The following is a 24,500-nucleotide window of genomic DNA, read 5'->3' as shown; positions in this document are numbered from 1 at the left end:
TTAACAATTAACAAATTCTTGCTCTTGTTCCATAGTTCAATGCACCTTTCTCTCTATGATAAATGTTATCGATCTCTCTGATCAAATTCATCCATCATATTTTTGTATTAGGAAAATATACCTTAGATTTCTATTTCGGTCATCGTAAAAGTCATAAGTTAAATATTAATTATAGCTCCAGTAACTAATGTTGATTGCGTAACTCTGGGAGTTGGCACTTTGGCACGACTCCACATTGGTGCATAAAAGAGGATATTACGATGTCAGTTGCGAATTCGGATTGCGAATTGGAGCATGATGAAATATTCAGAGAAATTTGCTATTAGCTTATTAGGAATTTGCTCTACTCACTCATCTCCAAAATAAACATAATATTAAAAAAAAATAAAAATAATACAATTGGTCTACAAGTAACACAAAGACATGTTTCTCTTGCGTTTTCAAGTAACGATTACTAACGATTACTAATTTCATTCAGAGCACAAGAATGCTGTATACAATTGGTATTATTTTAATAAAACATTATATATAAACATGTGTTATTTCTCGGAAATGCTTTTAGCATCAGTGGTTGTGATTCATTGCTTCAGTTGCTATTATTACGTGATTAGTACGTAATTAGCATGACTCAAGCTGTGATCTGATACACGTGTTCCATGTTCGTCTTGCCAAAAAAAGATTTTTATTTTATTGCTTTATGTACTATTTTTGTCTATCAGGTGTATTTTATGCCAAAAGACCAAAGTTCGGATCGAAAGTGCGTTTGGTTATTTACCTTTTTTAAAAATCCATTCAGAACCGTTTTCATCAAAGAAAATTAATATTAAGAGGGTATTCTTGTGTAGAGCGATTTAGAGAATTTTTCGGTTGTTTTTAAAGAGTCGGTAAAAGAAAGCAATGAATGTTTTTACTATCCATTTTTTTACCACTTGTTTATTAATATTATTAAAATACAAAACAAAAATAAAAAAATAAAAAAGTTGAAAATTGGAAAACAGGCAGCTGATGAAGTGGGTGGTCTCAAAAAATTGGCACCTCAGTCTTGACATGATTTCAGCTCTCCTAGCCATCGGAAATGCAAATAATAAAAAGATTATTAATTTACAATGTTTTTTTTAAATTGGCGACTGTTTGAAAAAAAAGTGTTTTTTTTACTGTTTTTTGAGTTTCTCGAATTTTTTAAAAATAGTAAAAATTGGAATTTGGGGATAATCCTAGTTCGGGCTATAGATAGGTCTATAATCAAGACTCTCTGAACATTTCAATTGATTCGGTCTATTAAAACTCGAGAAATCGTGTCAACAGTATTGAAAAAGTCTGTTCTGATTGTGAGAAAAACGCACTTAAAGTTTTGTGTGAAGCCAAACCAGTATGGAGACCGAGTCAGTAAAATGACTATATCTCCGAAAATAATTCAAATTTTCAAAAATCTTCTCGTACCCATATTCTTAGATAGTTAAACTTTGAAAATATAAAATAAAAAAAAAATGTTTGTTTTGAATTTTTACACTAGAATATCCCCTTAAGTACTTGATTTTATCATCAAAATGCATAAACATATATTTTCAACTCCACCAGTCATTACAATGTTGAACTTATAAATTTATTTCTTCGCAGAACTGAAAATTGTTGAAAAACTTTTGTGGTTTGAATTTGGTGTTCTGCAATTGCAAACGCATTGTATTAATCATAATTTTTTGTGATTTTTGTGTTTATTTATATAAAGCTGCATACACATTTTCTGTTATGTACACAATATTTAACAGTTTTCCTAATCTAATTATTTCAATTACTTTAATTTCTAAAATACTAACATGTACAATTCAGTTAGTCAAATGTTTATCGAATATCCGATGTTCTGCTCTGTTATGACTACAGACTAATTAAGCATTGTGCCCATTTATTTTTGGATGCGTCTCATTTATTTAACTTAATAATAAATACATCATTCTGGTCTATTTCAAGAGAAGTAGTGACAGTTAGTTTCTAGTTCGCAAGATTTAGAAGATTTAGGTGCATATATTTCAGAAATTCAGGTTATTAATTGCTTTTTGATGTCATTTGCATGGAAATGGTTTTTTTGTGTTGGGACAGATTTCTGCATAATGATAATAATAAATTTTAAATGTTGTAATAAAGAGACATTAAGGAAATCATTAGGGTTAATCGTATAAAATTTCAACGCCCGCGGTGGCATATGATAATAGATCATAAAAATCAACTTTTTTTTAATATTATGTGATTCTCTCAGGTTAGTGGTTGTGAAATTTCAATCAGAAGTTCTAGGGTTGATGCACGTCTCGGACAGCTTGATGTCAAGCAGTAATGACATCGGTTTTCACTTGCAACTATAGATACTTGGACAATATCTTTTATTCGGTATTGCTGCATCAATAAAAAGTCATCAGCATTACAGAAATTGTAATAATAAAATTTGTCACAAAGATATAGGACAATCGCTTGGGTTGCCATCTATAAAAATACTTCATTATAAGAGTCAGCTCAATAGCTCATAGAAATTATTAAATATAAGTAAATTAGTGGGGTGTATGGCATCGTGCCTTGAGGCAAATTGCTGGAACTTCCCGTATCGTATCTGTTTTTTAGGATCTTGTTTTGATTGAATTTGAATTTACTTTTCGAAGGACCATATGTAAAACACTTAATTGAATAACTGTATATATTTATTTTATAAGTTATAATTGTATTTATAACAAATTTAATATGTTTTGATTATGTATTGATTGAATTGACCTGATTTTTATAATTATCTATTTGATGATTTTTTGTTTTCTATTCGCATAACCGCCTGCTTTGATCGGCGCGAACAGTATCGAAATGTTCGAAGAATACTGAATGTTTTTAAATAGATTATTAATAATATTGCAACATTGTCTAATATTTATAAGAATTATATAAACTGAATTGCAAAGCTGAAATTATTTGTTTAAAGTATATTAGAATTATAGTCAGAATTAAAAATAAAATCTGAATTATTTTCGATATACAAGAAATTGTTTTTCAAAAAAAAAAGTTGAAACAAAAAAAATTTTTTTTGTCTTAACAATTATATTGTTAAGACAAGCAGAAAGCTCTTTGAATCATTTAAATCGGACGCTTAGTCCTCCCAAAAACTGCCACTTTTTACACATTTAGTATCCGTATCTTTGAAATGGCTGGGCCTGCCTTTGCCAAAAACTAATAAACACTTCTCCCAATCATTACTAATTGAATGTTTTTTAGATAATTCAAATCGGATGCTTCGTTCTCTCAAAAACTCGATTTCTATTTTCTGCACTCTTTGCTCCGTGTCTCCGAAACGGCTGGACCTGCCTTTGCCAAAAACTAATCAGCTTATCTCCCTATCAATAGAAATCGAATGTTTTTTAAACCATTCAAATCGGTTGATCCGTGCGCCCGAAAACTGACTGGAAATTTGTATCCGTACATACATACACACACACACATCGATTTTTTTTTAGGTATGCCAAAATGTTCAGAAACCTTCAAAACGTCGAGAAATGTAAAAATTTTCAATTTCGATTTTTGAACGATTACAATAACTTACCCTACGGGAAGTTAATTAAAAATAATATTCAGTCAGTCCCAATAATGAATATAATTTTAGTGTGATTTATTCATTTATTATTTAATTATGATGTAAGGTCATATAAAAGATGTCTCATAATACAAATCGGATGACATCATTTCCCATACAGAATCACTAGGCCAGAATAACCTCCACTTGACAACACTACCTCCCTCGCAATAACGCGCTTGCATATACCGCTCCTACTTGCGATTTCAAGTATTTAAAAATGTCGTAACCACCTCGATTCTTGATCTCGGCCTACGCTAATAACAATAATAATAACGAACTCAATTAAAAATATCACAGTCTCATTTTATTACCAATTAATACTGATTAACGATTTTATAGTTCGACCTATATTTACCGAGTACTGTTTGAAATTCTCCAGATGAACCAGAAATAGACGCCAGAAATTAGTCGGTCTGCGGTTCACGCCCACATTCCGACGGGCCTAAAAACAAAAACATTCGAATATATTTGGATGTGTGTAATCAGATTTTGCGAGGCGAAAAGATTTGCGAATCAAAAAGATCAAACAAACACTGGCCAGCGTCCAAAATCTTCAGACACGTATTTATATTTTGGTCATGTTCACGTGACGAACAGACTGGATATATTTTTCATTGTTTTCAAAATAATATGTTAGGAATTTCTAATAATAATAAATGAAACATGTATAAAAGATAAATGTATACCATGCTAATCTTAATAAACTTTTAAAATAAAAAGCTATCAGGTATGAGAAAAGTAATATTATATATAAAAATGAATCGCAAAATGTGTTGGTAAGCGCATAACTCAACAACGCCTGGACCAATTTGGCCAATTATTTTTTTAAAATGTTCGTTGAAGTCCAAGGATGGTTCTTACGACGAGAAAAAATCGAATAATTGACGGGAAAACCCTAAAAACGGCCCTTTTCTTTTTTACATACAAACGTTTTCTAACTAAAACGTAGTATTAATTTGAGCTTTATTGCTATTTTATAAAGTTCATATTAAATTGCAAGCATTCACTGTATACTTCTCCTAAACGATTATTTGGATTTTGATAAATCTTTCTGGAGTCTATTAAGGAAATTCTCTAGGATGTATGTGATTATAAAGTACTGGGATGTATGTGCAATATTGTAGAAATAATAGCATATTTACTAATCTTTTCACAATATTTTCGCATTTTTAAAAAGTAAAGTATGAATACATACAATTCGGCCCTCACGATATCGATTAGGAGAAGTTTAAGATGCAATTTTAGATATAATAAATAATAAAAAATTAAATTAATTTTATCCAACATGAAGTACCATTGTTATGTTATGGTTATGGTTATGTTATACCGTTTAAAAGACTTCAATTTCCAATATAGTGTGGGAATTGAGACTCATCATTTTGTTTAAAGCAGTTCTACATTTAACATCGCTCTTATTATAAATGTTTATGCATTTTGGCGCGAAGAGTAATTTAAAAAACAAAAATTATTGTTTTTACGAAAACGGTAAATATTAGTATATTATATTAAAAAAATGTAGACATGGGTACAGGACAACGTCTGTCGGGTCATCTAGTTTTAAAATAAAAGAACTATCAAATATGAGAAGAGTACTGAGTACCATAATATATAAGTATTATGATTTTAATAATGTCAATATAGTAATAAATATCGAGCCAAACTGATCTTATACTATATTTAACAACTTAATAACGAAGCGATGCGTAAATCTATTGTACAAAATCTAATCCTAGGATCTAGAACACAAATAAATGGCTTCACCTTGATTTTTATGAACCATTACGTTTGCACTGACCCAGATCATGTTTTACAAACCTTGCGACCTTACTGTCTCACAAAAGATGGTTTATGTCAAAATTATTGCGAAGTTCTTAGAAAAATTCGGTCAATCGAGATTCGTTAAAAGCTTAAAAATTGAAGAGTTAGAGGTACTTTTTATTGAGGCGCCGCTCTCAATACTAGTTCTGAAACAGATTGTACGTTTTCAAAAATGCATAAATCGATTTTGATGAAACTTGACAAACATTGTTACTAGACTTTACTAAATATTTGACAAAAATTTAAAGTTGGAACATTCAATAGTTTTTGAGATATACGAGGTTGATGGGTGGCTGGCTCCGCTCTCAATACTGGTATTGAAACAGATTGTACATTTTCAAAAATGCATAATTCGATTTTGATGAAACTTGACATACATTGTTACTACACTTTACTAAATATTTGATAAAAATTTAAAGTTGAAACATCCAATAGTTTTTGAGATATGCGAGGTTGATGGGTGGCTGGCTCCGCTCTCAATACTAATATTGAAACAGATTGTACGTTTTCAAAAATGCATAATTCGATTTTGATGAAACTTGACATATATTGTTACTACACTTTACTAAATATTTGACAAAAATTTAAAGTAGGAACATTCGATAGTTGCATGGAACTATTTTATGTTTGGAAATTGAATTATATCTGTGTACAAATTACAAATATTTAAAAAAAAAATATGGACAGTTTTCCTATTTTTTACTAATTTTATTACATACTTTTTTATATACACACTTTGGAAATATTATCAAAATATGTATTTACCATTCTACATGTTATCTCCAGTCGACTAGGAATTAAAAAAAACTTTTCCGGTTCCACTTAAAAACATGCACAGTGTTTAACAACTTAGTTTTATTTCTGATCTTCATTTGTAATAAATGTTTGCTGCAGCTTGCATTGAAATAGATAAAACAAAAAAGTTCTATTAATATAAATAATTTAAAAATAGCATTATAGCATTTCTGCAATTCATACAAATTAGTACAGAGAATCGTTAACTCTTTACTACCAACAGGATAATTGATTTAAAATTATTAATTGGTATTATGATTTTTTTTATTTCTCAAGATTTAATTACAATGTGTTTTTAAAATACAAACAAAAACATTTAGTAATTATGAATGACAATATGTAATGTTGTGACCAAAATAGAGTTTACCCATTGATATACCTTATGGTATTGATTGAAAAGATGTTTGTAATTTAGGTGACTTTAAGAAGCTTAACTAATATTCGAAATGCATAATTATAATAGTAAATTACAAATAAACTATCAATAAAAAAGAAAATAAAACTAGTGGGGTGTATGGCATCGTGCCTTAAGGCAAATTGCTGGAACTTCGAGTACCGTAACGAAATATTCGAGGAATACAGAATGTTTTCAAATAGATTATTATAAATATTGTAACATTGTCCAATATTTATAAGAATTATATAAACTGAATTGCAAAGTTGAAATTATTTGTTTAAAGTATATTAGAACTATAGTCAGAATTAAAAATAAAATCTGAATTTCTTTGAAAGAAATTAAAAAATTAAAGAATTAAAAAAAAAATTCTTTGAAAAAAAAAATTGAAAAAAAAAGTTGAGACAAAATTATTTTTTTTCCAAACTCAATTATTTTATTAAGACAAGCAGAAAGTTCTTTGAATCATTTAAATCGGACGCTTAGTTTTCTCAAAAACTGCCATTTTTTACATATTTAGCTCCGTATCTTCGAAATGGCTGGGCCTCCCTTTGCCAAAAACTAATAAACCCTTCTCCCAATAATTACTAATTGAATGTTTTTTAGATCATTCAAATCGGATACTCCGTTCTCTCAAAAATTCGATTTCTATTTTCCGCACTCTTTGCTCCGTATCTCCGAAACGGCTGGACCTGCCTTTGCCAAAAACTAATCAGCTCTTTTCCCTATCAATAGGAATCGAATGTTTTTTGAACCATTCAAATCGGTTGATCCGTGCGCCCTAAAACGTGACTGGAAATTTGTATCCTCACATACATACACACACACATACACACACACACACACATCCATTTTTTCTGAGGTATGCCAAAATGTTCAGAAACCTTCAAAACGTCGAGAAATGTAAAAATTTTCAATTCCGATTTTCGGCCCATTACAATAACTTACCCTACGGGAAGTTAATAAATAAATAAAGATTAAAAAAATATAAAAATACGAAGTACGGTATTATGATGAAGAATAAAAAACATTTGAATTATTTAAAGAAATACACACGCCAAAATTGTAGCATCAAAATATCATTCATAATAATGGTTGATAAATAAAACCGAGATAAAAGTACATATATGCAAATAATTTTAAATTATTTTTTATAAATTAAATACAAAAAAATTCTGAAATATTTTTTACATTGCTTTTTAATGTACAATGTGTCTGGTCTTCAAAAATCCTATACAATTTTATAAATAGCTTCTAGTAACATCAACAAAAACAGAAGCATTCAGTATATCCGTAAATCCGATGTTAAGAATAAGAAGGGTGCCTTGTTTTGACACGTGTGCAACGACCTGCGATGGTTAATGCACCACTAGCACGTGCACATCTGCTCGAAAGATGCTGAAGAACACCTTTAACAGAAATTAGGGACCACTTGATAATCATAGGAAAAAAAATAGTTGAACCTGGATTAAAGTAAAGAGGATAAAATATGAAACATCTTAGATTATTAGCAGATTAATTTATAATATATTATTATTATACAATTGTAGTTTTATTCATTTTTTTTTCTTTCGCAGGTATTGCTATAGATTGGTCAGATCACGCGTTATGGTGGCCAGCAAAAAATCGGTGGTTGACCAGGACAAGATCTACTTTGGACCAATGTGGAGTTCAAGGAGATTCGTTACTTCATTTGACACCTATGCACAAAAATTTAAGAGTACAGGTATACTATTCAGTTTTAAATTTTCAATTTTGTAATATATAATATTATCTAATACTAGGAATATAGTGAATGTAAATAAAATTAATGGAATATTCTAAATTAATTATATTCTCTATTTTTTAAGATTAAATTTTAATTTAATTTAAAAATTAATTAATAAAATTTCCAGGCAAATTAATTTAATTTTTCAAATTTATTTTATTATGCGATCTGTATATATTATTACATTAAGCAAAGAATGCTGGCAAATATATGGTGAAATAAAGTTGATTATAAAATAGTAGATATACCCAGTGGCGTATCTACTAGGGTTTATACAAAAACCGACATTTCAGAAAACCGGTTTTCAAATTTTAATTTCACTAAAAAAAACCGTTTTTACCAAGTTTCGAATTTTATATGGAAAATAAATTTTTGCTCGAATATCCTGTAATTTATCCGCAAATTTAGTGTAATTTAGAGCAGTATTTGACTTATTTTATTTATTTTTCAATTTTATAGATAGTAAACAAAATTATTTTAATTTTAATTAGTAGAACTAAAAAATAATAGTTTATCTTGATAAGATAACTTTGAATATAATTATTTGTTATTCATGCATCATTTTCACATATAAGAATAAAAATATTTTTATGATAGTGAAAGGAAAGTTTTCGAATAAATAAAAATAATTCATTTTTAAATAAAAAACATTCATTAAATTAAAAAATGAATAAAAAATATTAGATACATTATGTTGATACATTCTTGTTAATATCAATTTTAGTTGTAAAAACAATTAAGCTAAACTCGGGTATTGTCTGTTTCGAGCAATTTTAATTAATCAATTTTAAACATTCCAATTGTTTTTTGTTTAATAAAATATGATTTAAAAAAACTTAGAACGTCTATCGAATTGCTACTTAAACGTGTCCTTTGTTTACTCACAAAATAAATTTTCCTGAAATAGAAAATACTCTCATACTTGCGACCAAACCAGGCTCAATTGTTTTTAAAGTCTGATACAATAATTCTAAGTTTTTTGTTCTTTAATTTGTGGCTTCTAGGGTTTAAAACTCTTTTGTTTTGAAGTTTTAGTAGAGGAAGTTACTTCTTTAAGAAGAAGTCATACTGATTTAAATTATATACACTGGTATAAAAATCGAAATTAATACAAGATGTCAAATGCTATTGAACCGATATGATTTCACGAATCAAAACGCTTTCATCTATCTTTTATATTTGGCTATATTTGTCATTTTCCATTTATACAGTGAAAACCGACTTTTTTCACTAAAAAACCGTTTTTCGGATTCCATAATTTTCGCCAAAAACCGGTTTTTGAAAACCGACAAACCCTAGTATCTACTAAAGTTATTTAAAATATTATAGCAAAAAAAAACGAGAAAACAAAAGGAAAAAGCAACAAAATATAGCAAAATGAAAGTATTATAGTTAATTATACTATATTACGTTTTGAGGTAGATCCAGGAAAAATGGTCAAATTATTTTAGTTTAAAATTTTATATCACTTGGAACAATATTGTGAAGTAAATTTTATGTATTTTTGTATTATCTAATAATAAAATAAGGGTGAATTTATTTCATTTTTATTTACCTTACCTTCGATACTTGGATTTTAGGGTAGATTTCTTTTATTTATAAGAGTGAATTTAATTTTTGATTTTTTTTTTAATTCAGTTACCAGACCTTCGATACTTGGACCTAAGAGTAGATTTCTCAGTGCAAACTTTCAGTGCAGTTGTGGCATTGTGCAGAGATCTAGATATCCGTCACCCGGAAGAACTTTCCTTCTGCAAGCCCCTAGAACCACAACATCTCAAAAAGAATTTCCAAGATCTTCCAAGGAAGAAGCATGAACAAAATGGTTAGTAAATAAAAGAAATACTGAGACTATTATTTTAGGTGAAAAGTGTTTTGATTAATGTTTGGTTTAACCAGGTACTGTTGGAAATGGTCATTTACCATTGGACACAAATACCTTCATAGCAGAAAGTCCGCGTGGTTCTAATGGTAGCCTCAATAATGGTGATTCGCGCCTGATGTGCGCTCCTGTGACGCCCCAACGAAGTGCAGTCTCTCCGCCTCCCAGACACACGCCTATCAGCTCACCTACAACTCCTGCAGTAAGTGAAAATTAAACTATGCATAAATCTTTAAATTTTATATTTATTTTTTATTTTTACAGCAATGGCCGTATTTTAATGGTGCTTTAAACGGAACGACATCTCCTACAGGAAACGAATCACTAGGCATATCTTTAGCCAGTAGTCCTGCGACACCGAGCCATGAGGCCCGATCAAAAATGTTACGACCCAAGACTTTAGTTGAACGTGCTCGTCTCAATGTGGGGTATGTAATTCAATCACTCTCTTCATCAAGTATATAATGTCTTTTTTTATTAACTTCCCGTAGGGTAAGTTATTGTAATGGGCCGAAAATCGGAATTGAAAATTTTTACATTTCTCGACGTTTTGAAGGTTTCTGAACGTTTTGGCATACCTCAGAAAAAATGGATGTGTGTGTGTGTGTGTGTGTGTGTGTGTGTGTGTGTGTGTGTGTGTATGTATGTATGGATACAAATTTCCAGTCACGTTTCAGGGCGCACGGATCAACCGATTTGAATGGTTCAAAAAACATTCGATTCCTATTGATAGGGAAAAGAGCTGATTAGTTTTTGGCAAAGGCAGGTCCAGCCGTTTCGGAGATACGGAGCAAAGAGTGCAGAAAATAGAAATCGAATTTTTGAGAGAACGGAGTATCCGATTTGAATGATGTAAAAAACATTCAATTAGTAATGATTGGGAGAAGTGTTTATTAGTTTTTGGAAAAGCCAGGCCCAGCCATTTCGAAGATACGGAGCTAAATATGTAAAAAATGGCAGTTTTTGATAGAAGTAAGCGTCCGATTTGAATGATTCAAAAAACTTTCTGCTTGTCTTAACAAAATAATTGATTTTGGAAAAAAAAAATTTTGTCCCATTTTTTTTTTTTTTTTTTTTTTAGTTTTTTGTTGAAACAAATAATTTCAACTTTGCAATTCAGTTTATATAATTCTTATAAATATTAGACAATGTTACAATATTTATAATAATCTATTTGAAAACATTCAGTATTCCTCGAACATTCCGTTACGGTACGGGAAGTTCCAGCAATTTGCCTTAAGGCACGATGCCACCCACCCCACTAGTTATTTATTTATTTGATATAATTCATACATACTGTATCTCAGTCAGACAATTGTTAAATTTTGTTTAAATTAAAACAAAAATAAAATCTATATTTTATGTAACAGACTTACATTAAGACATCTATATATTTTCACTTATTACTATTATACACACATATATACACAGAACGCTTGCGTACATACATACGTACTTATACTTAATTGTAATTAATATTTTTTACAAAACAGAAGTGATATAGTATTTAAAATAAGGAATTTTATCTCATTTATTTCATTTATCTCTTATATAATTTTTCAATTTAATTTTGAAATTGTTTAGGTCCGTCATTGTCTTCAGTTCGTCCGGTAGTTTATTGTAAAGGCTGCTTGCACTTCTCAGAGGACTTGCAAGTCCTTTACTCGATTTAGCATGTTTCATGTGCAAGTTTCGGTTTTGCCTCGTTTGATGGTCGTGTATATCCTGGTTTGTCTCTATTGTGGTGCAAGTTTTGATTTTGTTATTTTTTATTTTGAATATTATTATACATTTTTCTATTTCTATTGTTTTGTGTAGTGGTATGTTCTTAGTCTTTTGTAGAAGTTCTTTTGTCGGGGTGAGGTAGGGATAATTGTAAGTTGATTTTATTGCTTTATTTATCATTCTTTGTATATAGCAAATAGCATGTAGTGTCTTTATATTTTTATTTGTTGTTTGTCTCCAAATCGTGATGCCGTACGTCATAATCGGCATTGTATGAGATTTTAATATTAGTTCCTTGTTCTTAATTCCAAAATGTCGTATTCTTCTTATGGCTCCAGAAAGTGCTGCAATTTTGTGTTTGATTTTGTCAATTTGGTCACTCCATTTTAGTTTCTGGTTTATAATCATACCCAAATATTTATTTTTTTTTATTTTTTTTAATTTTGTTACGCTGAAAAATATATAATTATTTTTATCTGTATTTATAGTGAGTTTATTTTCTGTCAGCCAAGTTGTATATTTCTTTAAGTCATCATTGCTTTTTTTTCTAGTTTCTCCAAATCTTTATCAGCGTATATAATCATGGTGTCATCTGCGTACACTATGCATCTACCTTCTAAATTTTTGTCCTTTAGGTTGCTAATATATATTAAGTATAATAGTGGACTTAGGACTGTTCCCTGAGGTACTCCGTGTTTGACCAATTTTTTATAGCTGAAGCAATTTCCTATTTTGGTCCTTACTTTCCTTTTATAATATTTCATCATCGTTTCTAATTCCAGGTGGTTGGACTCATCATTGTCTATCATGGAACAAGGTGTTCGTGAAAATGAAACTCTCTGTTTGCGATTCAAATTCTGCACTATTTTCGACTTGAATCCAAAATACGATAGTGTACGAATTAATCAATTATATGAGCAAGCACGATGGCAATTACTTAATGAAGAAGTCGATTGCACTGAAGAGGAAATGTTGATGTTTGCTGCATTACAAGTATGTAAAGAATTATTTTTATTAGTTGCATTCAATTAATGAATGACTATTTTAATAGGTTCAAGTTGGAATGCAAGCACATTTACCACAACCAAATTTAGATACCACTGATGCAACATCACCTGGGGAAGATGATATAGACGCAGCATTATCTGAATTACAAATTACGCTGGAAGGTCCTACTGGCATTTCAAATAGCTCCGACATCACACAAGTTCCTGAACTTTCAGACTATTTAAGATTTTTGAAGTAAGTTATAAATAATATAGCCCAAATTAGGGAATGCAATACCGGTATACCGAATTACCAGTAAACCGCCTGATTTTTCGGCGGTATTTTTACCGGTATTTATTCCAAAAATACCGGTATTATCGGTATTTTTACATAAGCGCTATTTGATACATAATACCCTAAAGTTTAAATTTCTCGGAAAAAATTTATCTTTAAATTCCATAATCGCAAAAACAGCTATATCTTCACGTGCTTTTATAAGATAAACAAATGTCAAATATTATCTCAACTCGTCATTAAACTGAATATTTATTGCTTTCCAACGGGCTTCATATCGTGTTACAATAAATAGAATTGGACTGATTGACTGACTGTTTGTTTTATCTTTTGTAAAAATGTAACGGTTTTTTAAGTGATATTTGCGCCAAAATATTTTATATCATACAGATTTGCGTAATCTTTATTTTTTTTCTAACTTTATATAATATAATTATGATAATTACTAAATATTTTTGCTTCTTATTACAATTATAAAATATTATTTTTCGAAAGCGTTTCGAAGTTTGAAAATGCTATAGAAGCATCACATTGTGTTAAATAACAATACTCAACAATTATAGTAACTTATTATTTATCTCGACAAAGAATCCGATCTTAAATTAGTGTTAACTATATTTTAATTATATTTTTCAAATATTGAAGTTTATGCTAATTTAACACATCGGATACAGACAATACAGTTTATTATAATAATGTAATATGATCTTTTATGAGTTTTTGGTCTTTCTTACTTATAAGTTTGTTTTTGGTGTAAAGTACTGAATATACTCGACAGTGATAATGAATTAATTAAATTGCATATACTTTTGTTAAATTATTATTTAAAAAATAAACTTATTGTTTTATTTTATTGTTTAGTTGAATATAATTGTAGTTGTATATACATTTTTTTATATTTGTACTAATAACTTTCAATTTTGTTTACGTTTGTTTAAGATAATTGCATTCCCTAGCCCAAATGAATAAGTTTGCTTAAACATTTTTTATTTTTTAGGCCCAAACGATTTTTACCAAGTTCATATAAAAGATATTGGTTTACATGTCGCGATTTACATCTATTTTTGTATAAAACCAAAGGAGATTCAAATCCTGCTTTACACATTAACCTACGAGGTTGTGAAGCGTTACCTGATGTTAACATCTCAGCTGGAAAATTCGGAATTAAACTATCGGTACCAAATAAAGAAGATGGCATGACTGAAATGTGGATAAGATGTGATAACGTTAGTATTTTAAAGCTAATAAATATTTCTGGGATTGTACATTAATTATATCAATATTAATCATATTTTTTCTTTATATAGGAAACTCAATATGCGAAATGGATGGCTGCTTGCAGATTGGGATCCAAAGGAAGATCTCTAGCAGACAGTAGTTATGAAACTGAAGTGGTTGGTATTGAAGCATTTTTGGCAATGCAAAGACCTGCTCCTCAGCCAGTCTTGAATCCACAAGATTTAGATATTTCTGTCGAAGACTATGTTGCACCGAGGTTTACAAAGAAATTGAAGGGAAAGGTAGCTGACATCAAAAGATATATCAATTAACTTCTAAGTCACAATTACATTTGTTTTTTTTTCTTTGTAATAGCTTACACAAAGGATATTAGAAGCACATGCTAATGTTACTGATCTAAATCTTATCGAAGCTAAATTGCGCTATATAAAAGCTTGGCAAAGTTTACCTGATCATGGAGTAACATTATTTGTTGTTAAATTTATGGGACATAAGAAAGAAGAGTTATTAGGTGTTGCATCCAATAGGCTAATGAAAATGGATATCAATACTGGTTATTTAATTAAAACTTGGAGATATAATACAATGAAGGTTAGTAATATGGTATATATCTTCTGTATTAGTTAATAACCTAATATTTACCTTTGCTTAGGCATGGAATGTAAATTGGGAAGTTAAACATATGATGGTTCAATTCGAAGAAGAAAACATAATATTTTCATGCTTATCAGCAGATTGCAAGGTATGCATAAAATTGCATTATAGAATCATATGAATAAAATTTTATTGTAATATATATTTAAATAAATTAATATTTCAGGTGATCCATGAGTTTATCGGAGGTTACATATTTATGTCAATGAGATCTAAAGATGCAAATCAACAGTTGAATCAAGAAATGTTCCATAAGTTAACGGGTGGCTGGTCATAGTTACCTATACAAACAAATTATTTATTCAGTCAATTAACTTATATTATGATTATAAAGTAAAAAGTTTTATAATTCATAAACTTCAACAATTACCTTAATGCCTTAAATCAGATAATTGTGAATAATCAAGGCCTTATATTTTATGGAGTTGTATTAAGTTTTTATCCTAAAGCAAATATTAATGGCTTATATATTAATACTTATTTATAAAGTTTAATGTTGTTAACATATAAAACATATGTGTTATATATTTATGTTGTTATTTGTAATTATAATTAAAAAACTAGCAATATAAACTTTTATCAAATGCTTAGAAATTACATTGTAATCAAACTTGTACACCAAGGGTGTAATTAATATATATATATATATATATATATATATATATAAGATAATAATTTGTAAATAGTTTTATAAAGTGATCTTGTTAATTTATTTAGGAAATGATTAAATATTAATATTTTAATGATGTCAATTACCAAAAACATGTTTTTGATTATTTTCCTTTCCATACTTTATTTACATAGCTATATACTATTACTTATTTCATAATAATCGTTCTTGGAAATTTTACCAAATTTTAACTTTTTTTAAAATTGTTTTTAAATATACATCACGCACCTAAAATGTGCTTTATGTACAGTATTAATCATGTGTATGACTTATTCATATTAAATTATATAATGGACTAAAAATTTTAATTTTATTATATCAATCTCTTAACTTTATATGAAATTGTATATAATTCATGTAAATTTAATTTGAATTGATAGCAAATTAAAACATTTAAATAATGTTCGTTAAAAGTGTTTCCTGATTGTCCTCAATATAAGTCTTCAAACGAGAACATTTCTATGCATCTGGCAACACATGTTCTTCATCGACTCATCAGCGTCCTAGGTACGTTTGTTCTGTCGGCAGACAATTAAAGCAGTTTTATCGAATTACTTATGTTTTTAAGCGCTATTTAATATAAATTGTGCTGATTTCCATTTTTAGTTGTTGTTTTGATCAGTTGTGTCTTCGTAAGTATTTTTATTTATCGCGACCGGTTGTACTTAGTGAGACTTTCCCGCCGTCCATCGTAATTATTCTAAACGCTTATTTTTTCTTACAATTTAGTGTGAACTAAAATGGCAAAGAAAAAGGGAAAGAAGAATGACAACGAATCAGAAGAAGAATATACAGTCGAAAAAGTAGTGGATAAAAGGATTCGTAATGGCAAAGTAATTTTTTCACCTGTTCATATACATATACCCCTGTATTCCTATTACTAAGTTATTTTAATTTGAACAATGTCTTGTTTTTATTCAGGTGGAGTATTATCTCAAATGGATCGGCTATGATGAATCAGATAACACTTGGGAGCCTGTTGAGCATCTAGAATGCCCCGAGTTAATTCAAGCTTATGAAAATGCTCAAAAAGCTAAGAAGGACTCCAAAGATGATGATGTCCCTGAAGAAACCGACAAAGAGCAATCAGTAAGTTTTCATTAAAATACCATACAAATCCTAAGAATGTGTCTACTACGTGTTTTTTTCTTCAGACCACTGGTAGAAAGCGTAAATCTGTGGCGGCAGAAGATAAAAAATCAAAAGACAATGAAAAGGAGAAAAAAGAACCTGCAGAGAAAAAGAAAAAGGGTGCCGACAGTGAAAATTTAGTTGGATTCTCAAGAAATTTAGAACCAGACAAGATATTAGGTAATAATAACAAAATTTACAATATTTCGCCATAATTATTGCACAATGATTGTTGTAATCTAATGTATTACATATTCATTTTTATCTTCTAGGGGCTTCTGACAGTTCTGGTCAGTTGATGTTCCTCATTAAGTGGAAAGGAAGCGAAGAGGCTGATTTAGTCCCAGCAAAACAAGCCAATGTGAGATGTCCCCAACATGTAATTGCATTTTATGAAGAGAGACTAACATGGCATTCACCAGATGATGGGAATAATTAGGGCGCTAATAGCATTTTCTATTTTAATAATTGAGTAATTTCATAAAAGAAAAATTACTGAATTCATTTACTTGTAATTATCGTTAAGGATTTATTTTGTTATTGTCTTTTAGGTTACATCTTTTAATTTTAATGGACCTGTATTTAGTAAATTTCTATTTTAAAAAGTGATCTTGAGTTTTATATTATGCTATTGTCTTTTTATATACAAATGAAGTGAGCTAATGTAATTCTTGAAATCCTATACATATTCTACTCATTTTAAATATAAAAGTATCGTATCATTCAATATGTTTTTCTGGAATAATAAAGTAATACAAATTTATTTCTTGTTTTAAAAATTTGCTCTTAATCTGCTTACACATTTAATTCATTAATGAGTTGTGGAGGAATTACAATACAGTCAAAGTTGTTTATTATTAACCTATTTCATAATTACTAAATATTATTACATTCTCCAGATTTCCTAATGTGAGAATGAACTTACATAAATAAATAAATATAATAGATAAAATTATTTGCTTGTAGCAATGTTTTCAAAACATAGCTCGATTAACTAGCAATGCCATGAACTTGGCATCATTTGGAGCTGAATTTGTAATCATGCACATCATGCATAAACGTCAGTTTGGTGATGTGTAACTAGAATTTTATTTTTGTATTAATATTTAATTTAATAATTTGACATGAAAATTTATCGTTCAGCTCTCTGATTTCAAAGGATTCTAAGCAAGACTACTTGTTAAAACGGTATAAAGGCGACTCTTGAAAAACGTAAGTATATTGAAGTCATCGTATATAGCTCACTTATTATATATCTACACGTATTTATATATATTTATGGCATGTGCTAGAAACTACAAACGTTTGTTAAACCATACATTGATTCATGAGTTAAAAAGTGCATTCTTTGAAGAGAAAATAACAGATTTTGAGAAAAGCTGTTGTAGGTTATGATACAAGTTGCAATCCGTGAACGGTCTTTATATATATTTTTTAAAATAATTGAATTGGACAAATAAATATTAACCTATTTAAATAATTCTTTTGTGTACGTCAATTAATTAATTAAAAGTAATATATTTGTCTTTATTTTTATTTTGAATATATTTCTACGTTTTTATGTTGGTATTAACATTGTTTGACAAAATAAATCATGGCTGCTTCAAGAATTTTCTTGAACATATTCATTGTATGATAACCTAGCATTTTTGTTATTTACCGCATTTGTCACGTTCTGTTCATTAAAGATTTGCTCATTCTATTGAAGCAAAATATAAATTCAAAAGTGAACTTCTTATCGTATTGTTCATATGTTGATATATAATTTTTGTCAACCACGTGTATAGTACGGACTAGTCCACGATGTCTATTCCTGATAAAGTTTTAATGCGAAAAATTAAAAAACGTGAGAAGAAAAAATTAGATCTAATCAAATTAAAAGAAGCTGCTTCCAGTGTTCAAAATAAAGAGGAAAACGATGAAGTCAAATTAATTACTAAAGAAGATATTGTTAATAATGATAAGGTTACAAAAAAGAACAAGAAGAAAAAGAAAAAGGAGAAGGTAACTAATAAAAGTGAAAACACTGACAGCGACCAAGAAGATTGTGCTGAGACCATGAATGTTGAGGATGAAATTGACGATGAAGTGGAATCTGTTGCTCCTACCAACCTTCCTGGATCCAGCATAGGCCTCGGTGTTGTAAGTGACAAAAGATTTTCAATTCTTGAAGGTAAAGTTTGTGAAGCTACTTTGAAAGGAATAGCTGATATGGGCTTCACAGAAATGACTGAAATTCAAGCAAAATCAATTCCACCTCTTCTCGAAGGCCGTGATTTAGTTGGTGCTGCAAAAACTGGTTCAGGTAAAACATTAGCTTTCCTAATACCAGCTATAGAACTAATTTATAAATTACAATTCATGCCCCGAAATGGGACTGGTTGTATAATCATATCGCCTACAAGAGAGTTATCAATGCAGACATTCGGTGTTTTGAAAGAGTTAATGGCACATCATCATCATACCTATGGTTTGTTAATGGGAGGAGCAAGTCGACAAACAGAAGCACAAAAGTTGTCAAAAGGTATAAATATAATCGTAGCAACACCAGGTCGTTTATTGGATCATTTACAAAACACTCCAGATTTTATGTATAAAAATTTACAATGTCTAATCATTGATGAGGCTGATAGAATTCTGGATATAGGTTTTGAAGAAGAGTTGAAACAAATCATTAAACTATTACCAAAACGAAGGCAAACTATGTTATTCAGTGCCACACAAAGCAAAAAAACTGAAGCTATAACTGCATTGGCTTTAAAGAAAGAGCCTGTATATGTGGGGGTTGATGATGACAAAGAAATGGCAACTGTGGAAGGCCTAGAACAAGGATATGTGGTTTGCCCTTCTGAAAAACGTTTAATGGTCTTATTTACATTCCTCAAAAAGAATCGTAAGAAGAAAGTTATGGTTTTCTTCAGTTCCTGTATGTCTGTCAAGTTCCATCATGAATTATTCAACTATATTGATTTGCCTGTTATGAGCATACATGGTAAACAAAAGCAGACAAAACGAACTACAACATTTTTTCAGTTTTGTAATGCAGATTCTGGAATATTATTATGTACTGATGTCGCAGCTAGAGGTCTTGATATTCCTGCTGTGGATTGGATTGTTCAGTATGACCCTCCAGATGACCCCAAAGAATACATTCATCGAGTAGGACGTACAGCACGCGGTCAAGGAGGCAGTGGACACGCCCTATTAATTTTAAGGCCAGAGGAATTGGGATTTCTCCGCTATTTAAAACAATCTAAGGTTCCATTGAACGAATTTGAATTTTCATGGAGCAAAATTGCAGATATTCAATTGCAGTTGGAAAAATTAATAAGCAAAAATTATTTTCTTCACACATCGGCCAAGGAAGCCTACAAATCATACATCAGGGCTTATGACTCACATCATCTCAAGACAATATTTGATGTCAGTACACTGGATTTGAAGCAAGTAGGACTTTCATTTGGATTTACAGTGCCCCCCGCGGTTGATTTGATGGTCAGTAGTAAAAAGCAGGATAGGCCCAGGAAAAGGACCGGTGGTGGTGGCTATGGTTATTTTAAAAACATGAATAAGACAGGAAATGAAGTAAAAAGAGCAAAAATATTCCGGCAACCTAAGCCTGGTGGTGCTGGAAAAGTCCAGTATCAAAGATAATAAGTTATAAATTTACATTCTTAGAATAGGCAATAAATTATGTTGTAAAGTCTTTAGACTAATTAATGGGATTAATTTATATTATGACTTTGATGCTACATACAATGTATATTGTGAAAAATATAATACATAAATTGTTAAACATGTCTTTTAATTTATATTGTAAGATTTTTGTTGAAATATTATGAATGCTATAAAGAAAGATCTAATCATATTTTTCATGTTTATATATTTTTTTAAGGAAATGAAGAAAGTGAAGCGAGTCAGTGATATGGGGGCAGTGGGTCCACCGCCGACAGCCCCTCCATCCTATATGGCTGAGCCTCAATATGCACCTATACCGCAAAATCAAAACTTTAATGGAAGTATAAATCCTAATTATGGGTATAATCAACAAACTGCAAACCAACGTATGTAATCACACTTTGATCTGAAACCTATTTTCAATAATATTATTTGAAAATATGAATTATTTAGCATTCGTGCCATATTCCGGTCAACCAAACTATGGACAGCAGAGTCCTGCACAGTTTCATCAAACGCCGTCTAATCCAACGATGTCTTCGCAAATACCAAATCAACAAATTCCTGGTCCCCAAAATATGAATATTCCTCCACAATTCTCAATGTTTCAACAACCCTTGGTACAAGGAATGGCAATTCAGTATAGTCAACAACTGGCAAACACAGGCAAAGCGATGATGAATAGGTGGATAATTAATTAAATCTTTTTAATCATTAACTGAATGTTTTAAGTATAATGTAAAATTTCAGAGAAATTGAAAAATATGTACCAGTGTCTACACTCAAGTATTATTTTGCAGTTGATACAGCGTATGTCCTTGCAAAATTGAAATTATTGATCTTTCCCTTTATGCACAAGGTGAGAACTAATTTATATATAAATATATATATATATATATATATATATATATATACACTATATATATATATATATATATATATATATATATACACTATGAAAATATATTATTATTCAGGATTGGTCTGTGAAATATGAGCAAGAAACACCAGTGCAACCAAAGTATGACATAAACGCTCCTGATCTATATCTACCTACAATCTGCTATATAACATATTTGCTGTTGGCAAGTTTATTATTAGGTAAAATATATTTCAAATAGTTTATTTACCTAATTCTAAAAATAGTAGCTTTTTAATTACATGTTTACATTTTTATTTAGCATTACAAAACAGATTCAGTCCAGAAGTAATTGGAATTCAAGCATCAAGTGCTTTAGCTTACTCTATATTCGAGATAATAATCTACACTGCAACATTATATATAACAAATATTCAAACATCTCTAAGGACACTCGACCTACTTGCTTATTCTGGATATAAATATGTTACTATTATTTGGTGCTTGTTGGTTAGTTTAATTTTCAAAAAGACAGGCTACTATTTAATGTTGCTGTATTCCAGCTTGGCACTAGCATTTTTTATGGTAAGTGGAAAAATAACAACAAAAATAATAAGATTTTGTGTTACTTATATTGAAAGAATTAAAATTAAGCTGATTCCTTCATCAGACATGAAATTTTAGTTAGGTTTTACTTTACAGGTACGAACCTTAAAAATGTTGGTCCTTCAGGCACCTACTACCGCTACAGATTTTTCTGGTCAACAAATGGGTTATGGAGCGAGTTATAATTCACCATCCGATGCAGGTGGGACTAAGAGACGCCTCTATTTTCTGCTGTTTGTTGCCCTAACTCAACCTTTGCTGGTATGGTGGCTCAGTTTTCACTTATTGCCGTCAAGTGTTGATAATTTGTCAGAAATATGAACAATCATTTATTTCAACATAGCATATGATATTTTTGTAAGTAATCATGTTAATCTATTAATTCTCAGATATGATAATTGATGTTTAGAGTTCGGAATTAATATATTTTATATATTTTTTAAAATAGTTTTACTATTCTTTTGTAATAACCTACATATATAATATAATATTCTGATTTTTTGTATATATTTAAATTTTATTAAAATTTAATAAGTAGGAATGTTTAATCTTTTAACATAATTTAAAACAAACTTTAAAAATTCTCTAAAGTTTTACGTAGGTGGGGCGCATGGCATCATGCCTTAAGGCAAATTGCTTGAACTTCCCGTACCAAAATATATTATTTTTTTAAAAACGATTAACATTTTTGAAAAAAATTTACTTCGAAAAAATCAGATTTTTGAGAAACTATAAATTTGACAAAAAATTACTTTTTTTTTGAAACGAAATGTCAAAGCGCGTACGCGCCGCTCGCCGTCTGATGGATAAACATTGTTACGGAACCCATAGAGATGTAAACAAAATGTATACTTGTAAATATCTGGTAATTTAATGTGCAAATGTCTAATGATCATTTTTGACCGCCAGATGGCATTTATTTTTACTTTTTTCATTAGATCTCCGAAACCGCTAGACCTGCCTTATGAAAATTTGATCAGTTCTTCATCTTGTCAATACAGGTAAAACGTATTTCTAATTATTAAAATCGGACGCTCCGTTCTCTTAAAAAATGAGTTACCATTTTTGGCACTTTATGCCCCGTATCTTCGAAACGGCTAGACCTGCCTTCGCCAAAAACTAATCAGCACGTTTCCTTATCAATACGAATCGAATGTTTTTTGAATTATTCAAATCGGTTGATCGGTGTTCCCGAAATCGTCGATGAAAATTTGTATTCGCACACACACACATATAAACACACACACATACATCCATGTTTTCTAAGGTATGCCAAAAAATTCAGAAACCTCTGAAATGTGAAGCTATATAAAAATTCTCATTTTCGATTTGTTTGCGATTACTATAACTTACCCTACGGGAAGTTAAAAATTCTCCAAAATTTTATGTAGGTTTTTATTTTGCATCAGATATTCTCAGATAGATTTTCATTGTTATTGTTATTTTTTATTTATTAAAATAGTATGTTTTGAGTATTATGAGTCGAATTTGGAGAAAATGAAGGTAGATATAGATGAATTATCGTCATCTATGCGCATTTTAGATGGATGGCCACCGCCAGCTTGTCTGTCTACGTTTTCTGGTACTGTATCAAGTTCGCTTTTAACACTAGATCTTCTAGAAGCAGTTGGTGAATTAGGTTTACTTCCACGTGGTGATCTTGAAGTCTTAGATGCACTCAAACCATTTGTTGCTGTTGGATTGATAGGCGATCTCGAACCACGAGCCGATCCATTTCCATTTGGTTTGATAGCACTGGTCACACTACCATTTTTTAGTTCATTTTCTTTTCCGTTTCTACTGGTTCTGCTGGTTTTGCTGTTTTTGCTAATCTTGCTGGTTTTGCTAGCCGCGCTTTCTTTGCTGCCTTTACTGGCTTTGCTAGCTGCGCTTTCTCTGCTACCTTTACTGCCTTTGCTGCCTGCGCTTCCTTTACTGGTTCCCTCTCCATTCACATCGGACAAGCTATTGCCTATACCTTCTTTTTTCATTTCTTCAGTATCCTGCAAAAATATCATTGTACATATTAAACTTCCCGTAGGGTATGTTATAGTAATCGCAAAAAATCGAAAATGCGAAATTTTTTATATATCTTTACGTTTCAGAGGTTTCTGAACATTTTGGCATACCTTAGAAAAAATGAATGAATGCGTGCTTGTGTGCATGTGCGGATACAAATTTTTGTCAACGATTTCGCGAACACGGATCAACCGATTTGAATAATTCAAAATACATTCGAATCGTTTTGATAAGGTGCTGATTAGGTTTTGGCAAAGGCAGGTCTAGCTGTTTTGGAGATACGGGACAAAAAGTGCCCAAAATGGTATTTCAGTTTTTGAGATAACGGAGCGTCCGATTTAAATAATTCACAAAACATTTTACTTGTATTGATGTTTGTA

At 30.1% G+C, this 24,500-nt stretch overlaps 5 protein-coding genes across 6 annotated transcripts in view; 4 read left to right on the top strand and 1 right to left on the bottom strand.

The window, feature by feature from the left end:
* The window catches only part of LOC113372234 (unc-112-related protein), a 47,714-nt gene extending 32,142 nt beyond the window's left edge, over positions 1-15,572 (top strand). The window contains exons 2-12 of one of the 2 annotated variants that reach the window (XM_026612559.1): positions 8,186-8,334; positions 10,015-10,201; positions 10,276-10,460; positions 10,523-10,686; positions 12,766-12,976; positions 13,035-13,225; positions 14,262-14,490; positions 14,572-14,784; positions 14,858-15,094; positions 15,156-15,245; positions 15,324-15,572. In XM_026612559.1, the coding sequence (XP_026468344.1) occupies positions 8,186-8,334; positions 10,015-10,201; positions 10,276-10,460; positions 10,523-10,686; positions 12,766-12,976; positions 13,035-13,225; positions 14,262-14,490; positions 14,572-14,784; positions 14,858-15,094; positions 15,156-15,245; positions 15,324-15,434 (1,967 nt within the window). In that variant the 3' untranslated portion in view covers positions 15,435-15,572. The remainder of the gene's footprint in view (positions 1-8,185; positions 8,335-10,014; positions 10,202-10,275; positions 10,461-10,522; positions 10,687-12,765; positions 12,977-13,034; positions 13,226-14,261; positions 14,491-14,571; positions 14,785-14,857; positions 15,095-15,155; positions 15,246-15,323) is intronic. The other variant, XM_026612560.1, reaches the window with a different exon arrangement.
* A 754-nt stretch (positions 15,573-16,326) lies between these two features.
* LOC113372425 (chromobox protein homolog 3-like) lies at positions 16,327-17,540 on the top strand. Its single transcript, XM_026612754.1, has 5 exons — positions 16,327-16,459; positions 16,557-16,660; positions 16,749-16,916; positions 16,982-17,138; positions 17,231-17,540. Exons 2-5 carry the CDS (start codon positions 16,568-16,570, stop codon positions 17,395-17,397), a joined length of 585 nt encoding a protein of 194 aa, XP_026468539.1. The 5' UTR covers positions 16,327-16,459; positions 16,557-16,567; the 3' UTR covers positions 17,398-17,540.
* A 486-nt stretch (positions 17,541-18,026) lies between these two features.
* LOC113372515 (protein YIF1B) lies at positions 18,027-22,565 on the top strand. The gene is made up of 7 exons (XM_026612854.1): positions 18,027-18,170; positions 20,854-21,022; positions 21,090-21,321; positions 21,387-21,495; positions 21,614-21,737; positions 21,818-22,080; positions 22,198-22,565. Exons 2-7 carry the CDS (start codon positions 20,857-20,859, stop codon positions 22,420-22,422), a joined length of 1,119 nt encoding a protein of 372 aa, XP_026468639.1. The 5' UTR covers positions 18,027-18,170; positions 20,854-20,856; the 3' UTR covers positions 22,423-22,565.
* LOC113372514 (probable ATP-dependent RNA helicase pitchoune) lies at positions 18,609-20,666 on the top strand. Its single transcript, XM_026612853.1, has one exon. The coding sequence runs from the start codon at positions 18,762-18,764 to the stop codon at positions 20,610-20,612; it is 1,851 nt and encodes a 616-aa protein (XP_026468638.1). The 5' UTR covers positions 18,609-18,761; the 3' UTR covers positions 20,613-20,666.
* Positions 22,566-23,576: 1,011 nt separating the features above from the next.
* LOC113373456 (zinc finger Ran-binding domain-containing protein 2-like) lies at positions 23,577-24,119 on the bottom strand. The gene has a single exon (XM_026613753.1). It carries the CDS (start codon positions 24,117-24,119, stop codon positions 23,577-23,579), a length of 543 nt encoding a protein of 180 aa, XP_026469538.1.
* Positions 24,120-24,500: the final 381 nt, after the last annotated feature.

This window comes from Ctenocephalides felis, unplaced genomic scaffold, assembly GCF_003426905.1.
Source record: "Ctenocephalides felis isolate EL2017-DRISC unplaced genomic scaffold, ASM342690v1 CF-g0.4_SCAFFOLD_01604, whole genome shotgun sequence".
In the NCBI taxonomy this organism is placed as follows: Eukaryota; Metazoa; Arthropoda; class Insecta; order Siphonaptera; family Pulicidae; genus Ctenocephalides; species Ctenocephalides felis.
Note: the sequence above shows the minus strand (reverse complement) of the source record. Positions and strands in the feature narration are given on the sequence as shown.